Source organism: Lycium barbarum, chromosome 4, assembly GCF_019175385.1.
Source record: "Lycium barbarum isolate Lr01 chromosome 4, ASM1917538v2, whole genome shotgun sequence".
NCBI classification, from domain to species: Eukaryota; Viridiplantae; Streptophyta; class Magnoliopsida; order Solanales; family Solanaceae; genus Lycium; species Lycium barbarum.
This window is the reverse complement of record NC_083340.1, coordinates 14,631,651-14,641,590: the sequence shown is the minus strand read 5'-3', so window position 1 is coordinate 14,641,590 and position 9,940 is coordinate 14,631,651. Positions and strand designations below refer to the sequence as shown.

The 9,940-nt window shown below is 34.1% G+C and overlaps 2 protein-coding genes across 2 annotated transcripts; both read right to left on the bottom strand.

The window, feature by feature from the left end:
• Positions 1-793: 793 nt before the first annotated feature.
• Positions 794-3,527, bottom strand: LOC132635299 (RING-H2 finger protein ATL52-like). Its single transcript, XM_060351627.1, has one exon. The coding sequence runs from the start codon at positions 2,062-2,064 to the stop codon at positions 1,054-1,056; it is 1,011 nt and encodes a 336-aa protein (XP_060207610.1). The 5' UTR covers positions 2,065-3,527; the 3' UTR covers positions 794-1,053.
• Positions 3,528-3,670: 143 nt separating this feature from the next.
• On the bottom strand, positions 3,671-8,005 carry LOC132635300 (28 kDa ribonucleoprotein, chloroplastic). The gene is made up of 4 exons (XM_060351628.1): positions 7,626-8,005; positions 6,981-7,079; positions 5,562-5,855; positions 3,671-3,972 (listed from the first exon to the last, which is right to left on the bottom strand). The coding sequence occupies exons 1-4, from the start codon at positions 7,971-7,973 to the stop codon at positions 3,868-3,870; spliced, it is 846 nt and encodes a 281-aa protein (XP_060207611.1). The 5' UTR covers positions 7,974-8,005; the 3' UTR covers positions 3,671-3,867.
• Between the last annotated feature and the right edge of the window lie 1,935 nt (positions 8,006-9,940).

Sequence of the window (9,940 nt, the reverse complement as noted above, 5' to 3'; positions counted from 1 at the left end):
GCCACGAAAATGAGTATGAACTAATAAACTATTCAAAAGCCTAAAGTTAGCAAAAAATAAAACTACAAGTGTATGGACAAATAATGAATATGGCAACCGGAAGTACCAACTCCAGTTGAAATGAACCCGATCGCCGCAGGAAAACACTGTTCAACGTCCGAGTACTGTTCACTGTTCACTGCCGGAGTTACTGTTCACTGTTCACTGCCGGAATTATTTTCACAGAGACCTGAAACAGGAGCAGAGAAGAGGGGGGACAAGAAAAGAAAAAAGAAAAAAGGAGAGAAAGAGAGGGCTGGCCGGAAAATGGTGCCGGAAAAAGTCTCCGGCGATGACGCAGCTGTGTTCTGGTAGCGCCAGGAGCGGATAAAAAAGGGGAAAAGGAGAAGAGAAGAAGAAAAGAAGAAGAAGAAAAGGAAAGAGAGAGAAAAAGTAGATTTGGCCGGAAAAGTGACCGGCGTTACCTGATCGCCGGAGTTACCTGGTCGCCGGACGCGGTCTGATCGCCGGATGTGGTGGCAGGTGGGGTGGGGAGGGGGGGAGATGTTACCGTTGGTGGTGGAGGAGAGAGAAGAGAAGAGAGAGAAGAGAGCAATCAACATAAATTGGGATGTGGGAGTAATAATAATTAAAATGAGCATGTTTACATTTTCTAATAGAATATTTTACAATAATTTATATTTTTTCCCCAGTAAAATGACGAAACAAATGTAAAGTAGAAGAAATATGAACTAGCTTAGGAGGGAGAATCACTTGGATTTACGTAATCCAATCCAACAGTTAAATCTTATCATAGTAAAGTGATACATAATATTTGAACTTGTTTTTGGTTTAACTTGGTGAGCACAAAATGATACTCCATCAAACAAAGAAAAAATATAGGTAGTGAAGACAAGAAGAAAAAGGAAGAACAAAATTAGAAGATTGAGCTTACAACACGGACAAAACCTCAAGTACTTAAAGCAAAAACCTAATCAAACTCTCTTTCTTTATATGAACTCTTTACCTAAGTGCATAAATGCACAAAATCCTCCTAATCTTGGCATAATTTTTTCAAGAATCTCTCAATGGGATGATCATGTTTTGTCCTCTTCCACGTTTAGGAAACATGAATCTCCCACTGGAAAAAGATCTCTTCATCCCCATAGGACATGAGACACAATGTGGTAATGTGCTTCCTTCTGCTTCCCCTACTTCTTGTTTTGATGTTCCAATATCTTCGTCGTGATCAATCTTTAGTATATCAGCTATAGATAAAACGCCTCGTGATACTTGGTCCATCGATACTGATCTTCTAATTTGTAGATTCATATTTTCTGTTATTAGCCTCTTGGGGGGTACTCTACTTTCTGCAACTTCTTCTTCATCTTCCTCTCTGACCCCCATTTCTATATCGTTTTCAGGTTGGTTTTCGGAGGTTCTTTCGTTCATCAGAGGAGCTTCGATAACTTCAATAACTTGATGAGGTAATGGAGGTGGTGAGGCATTTACAAACACTATATTAGCGCGACATAAAGGGCAATTGGAGTGAGATTTAAGCCACGTATCGATGCACATAACATGAAAAGCATGGCTGCATTTTGGTAAAAGTCTCAGGCTTTCATCTTCTTGAAATTCACTCAAACAAACAGAACAATCCGTTCCCTCGGCTAATCCACTTCCTTTCTTGTACTTAAACACCCTAATCGACCTGATAAGAGACTCGTCTAAACCTGTATTGTTCACATGCCATGCCTCATGATTTGAAGGGTCATTATCTTCTAGTTCCGAATCATTAAGATGATTATCCCTTCTTCTCAAAGCAATCCTGTGGCCGCAACACTTCGACATTATGACATAGTAGCTAACTAGAAGGAAAGCACTGACAAGAATTCCCATGATGCCGATAACTAGAGGAGATAAATTTGGACCAGAATCATCATCATCAGCTGGGAAGTCGAATGGAGGTGGAGGTGGGAAAATTATATAACACCATTGTGGGCAGTATAAACTGCAGAATCCTTGAGAACAATCCCTTGTGCTCATATGTGGTGCCCAAGTTATTGAACTATTTACAGGTACCATTTATTAAACTCAAGAAAAAATAGACGAGAAAAAGGAACTTACCATCACACTTTCAAGGACAGTAATCTTGACAGACTAATCAAACCAAATTAGAGAAATGAGAAGGAAGTGAAGAGCAATGGAAGAATGAAACAGAGAGAAAATATGAGTGTTGCTTTGAGGTGAAGGTGAAAGAGGGTGGCACAGATAAAGTAGTTAAGTGGAAAGCAAAGAGAATAATAAGCCAGGGAGGAAGAATGCTTTGTGATAGGTATTTACCTTTAGTTTTCTTTTCTTCCTTTTTTCCTCCTCCTTATTTGGTTTTGTTTCTCTTTTCCTGTGTTCTTCTTTTTTCTCAATCCCTTCTTTAACTTGCTTTGTTGTTGATAGTGGTTTATTTACTAATATGGTCATGTTTGTAGGGAACTCATCAAAGTAAGCAGTGCTTTAATTATGGTTTAAGCCACTTCGAATTAACACAAAACACTATAAAGTAATATATATTGCCTGAGATTCTGTGATTTTTATATTAAGTAAACTAGTTCACAAAGTTGACCTTGCCAGTATCTTCATCCTTAAGCAGATCTACTCAATCACTTCCACCAAGAAAGTAAAGAAACCTTGTTATACTAACCACTATGTAAGATTTGTTACTTTTAATTATTTCATTAACTTGTTGAGTACCCAAAGTAAGAACCATTAGAGTAGCCCATACTTATAAAATCAACCAAAAGTATTCTTCATTATCTTTCTGACTTTGACATGGGAATGGGAATCTTGGCTATATAGCCACTTGAGAGAAGAAGTATATATTCTCATTTTGGTTCTTGATAATATTTTGTCCAACAAACGCTACTTTTTAAAAGTTTGATGTTATTTTGGCGTTTTCAGTGTCTGGCTCTAAATATTGATCTAAATTCTAGGAATGGACAGGGAAAATGTAATGGAGTGAGTGAAATGAGAAACTAAAGGAGTGAAGAGAATGTAATTGAACTGAACTTTATCAGTCATGAGGTATCTTTCCTGGATTATGTGGGTGAAGGATATGGTCAATTATGTAACATTTCCAAATTGTAATATCCAAGAAATATCTTCCTCTCACACTCCTCTTTTTTTCCTTGTTAGATCCATTTAGGTATATCTAAATCTCTACTTAAGATGTTGTATCAATAATTGCTTTTCTTTTTCCTTTTATTCTCCCAAATAGCTTCCTCAGCAGGAGGATCAATAATTAGTATTCCTTTCGTTTCTCATTTTTCTTTTAGCTTTTTCTTTCCAAGCACCATTGAAGTTTGCAAAAGAAGGAGATGATACTAGTTTAACAAACTCAACCAATGCCTTTGAAGAATCTCTTTGATTCCCTAAGCAAAGTCAGATTTCCACTGAAATTCATGCTTCAGAAAATGTGATGATTAATTTAATTCTTTAACTCACTTTTTCCGGGTTCGATGGTGGACCTCTCATTGGTAACATGATTGATTTATATAAATATTTGGTGAAGATCCTATCAATAAGGGGTGTATTTTGTATGTGAAAATCATATAATGTTGCTAATGCAACTTGACTAATGATATCTATCTTTTCTTTTTCTTTTTTTCATGAAGATTAACCACTGATAACATACATATCAGAGACATTTCAGAAACCAATAAACTAGGAAACAGGATGAAAGGTCACCAAAGTATGACCAAACAAAAAAGATTGGAGTCTACAAAAAATGTGGTTATCATGTGACAATCATATCAACTATGTGCATAAGTAGAAGAATAGTCTGGTTTAAACAGGACCTCGATGATCCATAGAAGTGTAATTAAGGGAGTCCATCTATGGCTCTTCGGGATTTTCCTGAGTTGGTGTTTCTTCCTTATTTTCAGATCCATCAGCATCCCTTTCACTGAATTTCAAGCGAATTGGCCGGCCCATCAGTTCCTGCATTTTTAAATTGAGATGTCAAACATACATCATAGTCGTCATGAATTTTTCCCCAAATAATTATACTTCCTCCGTTTCAATTTGTTTGTCTTAATTTCATTTTTAGTCCGTTTCAAAAAGAATGCCTCATCCTTTTTTTGACAACTCCTTAATTCCAACTTTCCCCATGACATTTTTAAGACCCACAAGAATAAAGGACATTTTGGTATAATCAACAAATCTTTAGTTTAAGATCACAAGATTCAAATATCTTCTTTACTTTCTTAAATTCCGTGTCAAATCAAAACCAGACAAACAAATTGAAACAGAGTGAGTATATATGTTCCGCAAGTCTCTCTACATATGCACTAACACTTCCCACAAATATGAATTCTTTCTTACGATCCAGTATGTAAACATCTAATGGAAAGGAATTCCCGAGGAGCCATCAGATAAAATCAGTGGAAAATCTAGATTTAAAGCCGTTTAAAAAAAAGGGAGGGGGGGAATCTTTAATAGTTGACTAAACAATATTTCCACCAAATATCTCAAGAGATGATTTATGTTAATACAACTCCAAAAGAAACTGTTTCTTCATCCTTGCTACTTGTATTGTTGCATTACTGGGATCCACTTTCACCTCAACACAACGAAACATCAAGATTCCCCTTAATTTTTTTTTTTTTTTTTTTTTTTTTTTGAGAATCGTAACAATTTTTGTTTTATAGGTCATCAAGTTTCACATTAATAATCATTGGTTAAGAAAAATTAGACATCTAAACAAAAGTAGCACTCTTTAAAAAGTACTTGGACTCATACATCAGAATAACAAAATTAGATATCACAATTTGCATATAAATAATCACAAAAATGTAGCACAGATTAAACAAAAATTGAGTTCTAACTCAAAGAAGAGTGTGTGTGTGTGTTGAATTTAAAAAAATGTAAGATTTAACATTTAGTTCAGGATCCAATATTTTTAACTCAAGTATTTAATTTGGAGGAGTCCGATTTCCACCTTTAAGCTCAAGCGTTCAGCTTCCAATTTCCACCTTTAGGCTCAAGCATTCAGCTTTTTCTTTCTTTCTTTTTTTAAGATTGCTTTATATCTATATTATGAACATTTAGCTTTGGGTTGTTTCATAGTAATACCACGTTTGCGTCTAATCCAAACAAAACTCAAGTATTATATAAGCATTCATAACGAACACAATTTGGTGATATGTCTATAAAGAAACTACGCTACTTGAAATTACTTAGAGAACCAATATTAAGCTATTCAACCCATGCACCTCAAAGATACTCCGTGCTCACTTTATACCTTGAATCCTAACAATACAACCCAAGGCATTTTCTTTTCAAAATTTCTTGCAAGTATTCGACTATAGCTTCAATATTAACATCTGCCTTGGGGCTAATGCCCTGCTCCATGACAAATAATTAATATTTGAAACATAAAAATGAGATCATGTAGCTTATTTCAAGAATTTGACTAATTGAAAAGATACTCTTTTACAATACTGAAAGCAGAGTAATAGAATAGAGAATGCTCAATCAATAAGATCAAAGGATTATATTGGGCGAAAAAGTAGTTTGTTTATGAATACCTTTCCATCTAAAGCAGATAGTGCAGCCTCTGCTTCTTCTTTTGTGTCAAATGATACGAAACCATACCCAGCAGCTCTTCCTGAAGCATTGTCAAAAATAACCCTAGTTGAAACTGGATTGTGGTTTGTGGAGAAGAATTCTCTCAGTTGGGTAGACCTCACTTTCCATGCAAGATTAGAAACATAAAGTTTATGTCGTGTTTCCCCTCGAGGAGGAGTTGTAGGAGGAGGAGCTCCTGGAGGTTTCTTAAATCGCTTCGCAAATTCTACCCTTATGATCCTTCCTGATAATTCCTGTACCACCAAAATGTGGACAAAGAAGGGTGAAGAAACAAACAGGAAAGGGGTAAAACGAAAACAATAACGCAAAGAAGCGTAGAAAAAACTAATTTGAAAGCAGGAGGTTGCATATGAAAAGAGTAATACCTTAAGATACTCATTCACACTAAGGATACTTCCACAATTTGAAACAGTTCTTATGCTAACAGTTCTTATGCTAACACCCCTTAATTTGAGATGAGACAGAATATGAGTGTAATGGTTGTATTCTAGAAATCTAGCTGGTATAGAACTTATATAATGATTTAGGAAGATGTTATGATGGAGCTCTCTTTTTAGATATTAGTAATGATCATTTGTGCATCATGAGGGATTTTTATCCTTCAGTGAGCATTTCCATGAAACACCAAAGTAAAATTGTGTGCCAAATTTTCTAACAAGGAAACAATTTCAGTTATGGAAACCCAAAAGATAGAAGGTAAGGCGGGTCAAAGAAAAACGTGTTCTAACATTCTTTTTTTTCCTCTCTCAGGTCCACAACTGAAGTACTACAGTAGATTTTTAATGCTTCTAACAATCATTAGCAAGAAATTTAATATCATGTCCGAAAATAATAATCCTCGCTTTCTTTAGGTAAAATACATTCTTTAACTATCCAAGAGTATTTGCCCAGTTACAAATTCACCAGTCTACAGTCCAAACAAATTGCACAAAGAAACGCAATAGATTGCATAAATCTTAATAATTACTTAAAAGTCCTAAGAAGTACTTTTATATCATCAATCAACCCTGAATTATTGTGTATGCTCTACTCAGTATTTCCTAACGTTTACCAGAAACCATTTCTTAATGTTTTAACACTATGTACCCCATCTTTCTATGTTGTCCTTTGCTAGACATTTTTTCTTTCTCTCACCCTCAATTTTAATCTTGAGACAATTTGAACAATATCTTCTACCACAGATAATCTCAACGGAGTATTGCTGTTATATAAAGAATGCTTTAATCAATTACAAACGAACATTCATTATTTTATGACACTATTTTCCAGAAGAAGTAAATAATCTACACAACAACTATTTCATTATGGAACGACATTTCATAACAGGGATTACTGTCAGAATCCAAGAAACAACTTACATAAGAATCCAATTTGTCAATAGCAGCCTGAGCTTCTTCTCCAGTAGACATTGTCACAAAGGCAAAGCCTCTACTCTTTCCATCTTTGGTCTTTATAATCTACTAATTCAACAACCCCAAAGGGTAAAAAAGTTAACACCTTCTGTTCAACAACCAGATAAACATACACATACTAAAAAAAAGAAAAATACTCACTCTATTTCAATTTGTTTGTCTTAGTTTCCTTTTTAGTCCGTTTCAAAAGGAAAACTTTTTTCTTTTTTAACAAATCTTTAATTCCAACTTTCTACGCGACCTACTTAAGACCACAAAATTAAAAGACATTTTGATACATTTTACATATCCTTAATTTAATAACAAGACTCAAAACTCTTTTTTACTCCCTCCATCCCATGGTAGTTGTCAACATTACTATAAATATTCATCTCAAAATACTTGTCTATTTACAAAATCAAAATCTAACTAATTAAGTTTTTTCCTATTTTGCCCTTAATATTAATTGTTTTTAAAATAACTAATATTAATTAGAGCGCAATTAATTGGAGAGATAAGAATAATATAGTAATATGGGATGGAGGTAGAACTTTCTTGAATTACGCATCAAGTCAAAACCAAACAAACAAATTGAAATGGAGGAGGGAGTACCTCAACATCATCAACAATTCCATATTCAGCAAAGAGGGTCTTGATATCAGGAACAGTTAAAGACCATGGTAAGTTTAGAACAAAAAGCTTTCTTCTTTCATTACTTTTTTGGGTTTTTTCTTCTTGGACTGTTACTTCCTCAGTGACTTCAACTGTTGAGCAGTGAAGTTGGGACCATTCTTGTTTTCTTGAAGGAATAGGATGGGGACATAGAATGGATTTGAGAGAAAGAGTAGGGGTATGTGTGGAATTTTGAAGTCTAATTGAAGAACTGGGAAGCAATGGGAATTTGTAGGAAGTTGGGGGAGAAGAGAAAATAGAGGATGCTACTGCTTCAATTGCAGCCATTGTTTGTGTAATGTAAACACCAGTTTCCAGCCAAGGAAGGTCTCAATAGATATTGCAAGGTTATGCTGGTCATTTCAGCCTTTACAACCCCACCCCCCACACCCCCCACCTTTTTTTTTTTCAATACTAGTTTTTTACTTTGTCACTTAAATTTTACAATTTTTGGTATTTGTTTTTGGTGAAAATTTTAAAAAAAAAAATTATGTGCTAGCCACTTTTCACTTCCTTTTTTTTTTTTTCTTCTTCAGATAATCAATATTTGAAAATTTGTTAAAAAGTGGCTTTTTAGTGTGAAAAATTCAAGATAGTGTCGTTTGATTTTGAACTTAAACAAGTGAAAAATTCGTAATATGTCATGGATAGTGGATTTTAAAAATGAAAATGGCTAAAAATATGTAAAAATTTCATGAAGCGTCCTATTTTGATCACCTCGTTTAAGTGATACACGTTTTGCTTTTTGTTTTGCATGAATACTCATTATTGGGTAACTTCAGACTCAATTTATTTAGGGTCATTATCTATTTTCTTACCAATGTTTTTTAGCCAGCTTCAATAATTTTATAAAGACTTAAAATTGAACAGATTTTGCTGACACAATTTTGTGCTTCATTCTCTTTTTTGGAATGCACATTGTCCTTATTTGTAGCAAAGAGCATTATTATTAGAAAAGGTATATATTGATTAGTTGAAATCCTATACTGCAAGGAAATTAAATTAATTGAGTTTTGTTTGATGCTCACTTCTTTCAAAAAGGATTATTATTAAGGAAGCGAATAGAGCAATAATATATGCTATTGCTTAGGGAGCAGAATATGGGCAAAGCATAAACGCTGCTTGCAAATGTTTGACCAAGAAGCATGATAGTGTTAACAACAATAAGTTGTATAGTAGCATCAATTTTACTAAAGGGTTGCACGATTCATAACCCGACATACAGCTTTCCAAATAAGAATTGACCAATCTATGGGTATACTATAAAGTTACAAAGATTGTAAATTAAGATAACCATCACAAATATGTTAAAATAGAATAGTGGTGCTAAATTAATAAGAAAAGAAAAAATGATAATGCGGGGAGCACCTACGGCGAAGCATTAAATAATCGAAAACTATGTGGTTATTATTATTATTACTATTATTATTGTTGTTGTTGTTAATAATAATAACAATGTGGTTATTATTATTATTATTATTATTATTATTATTATTATTATTATTGTTGTTGTTGTTGTTGTTGTTGTTGTTGTTATAAAAACATGAATCTACAAGGCATTTTATTGATTGCCTATATATATACGTGTAGTTATTAATCTACTGAACATTAGCATGCAATTATTAACGTACAACGTACGTTCATTGAAACTAGTTTATTTTAATTTTTACCGGAACTATTCTGGAACTTTGAATTAAACAATTCAAATCTTCATATTGATAAATAAAGTCTTTACAACAACATTCAAGTTAATGTATTACAAACAAATGGCAAACATCTTATTAACTAGAATTAATCCTTACTATTATAAATATCGTCTAAGATAATTACACTAAGCCTCAACACCAAATTCAAACAAAACAAAACCATAACTCAATGTCTTTCTTCCTCCTATCACTTCGTCAAAGCCTGTTGTCAAAGATTCCGATTAAGGAATTATGTTGACCGAGGGGAAGGTGTGAGCCATCCCTCAAGTTCCGTGATTTTAACACGGTCGCTTTAGTTGACTCATATTGGCTTAGGAATGAACTCGATTAGGTAAACACACCGCACGCCCAGAAAGTGTGTCCAAAAATATTGTCCAAATTATTACAACCCGAATAAAAAGAAAATACGAAAAATGTAAACCTATACCATCCTAGCTATCATAAACTAAGCTTCACCCGACATCCCGAGTCTTGTCCACGAACGACCTCCTTGTTTACATTGTACTTCGGGGCATTTCCAGGCTAAATACATAATATTGAAAGCGAATA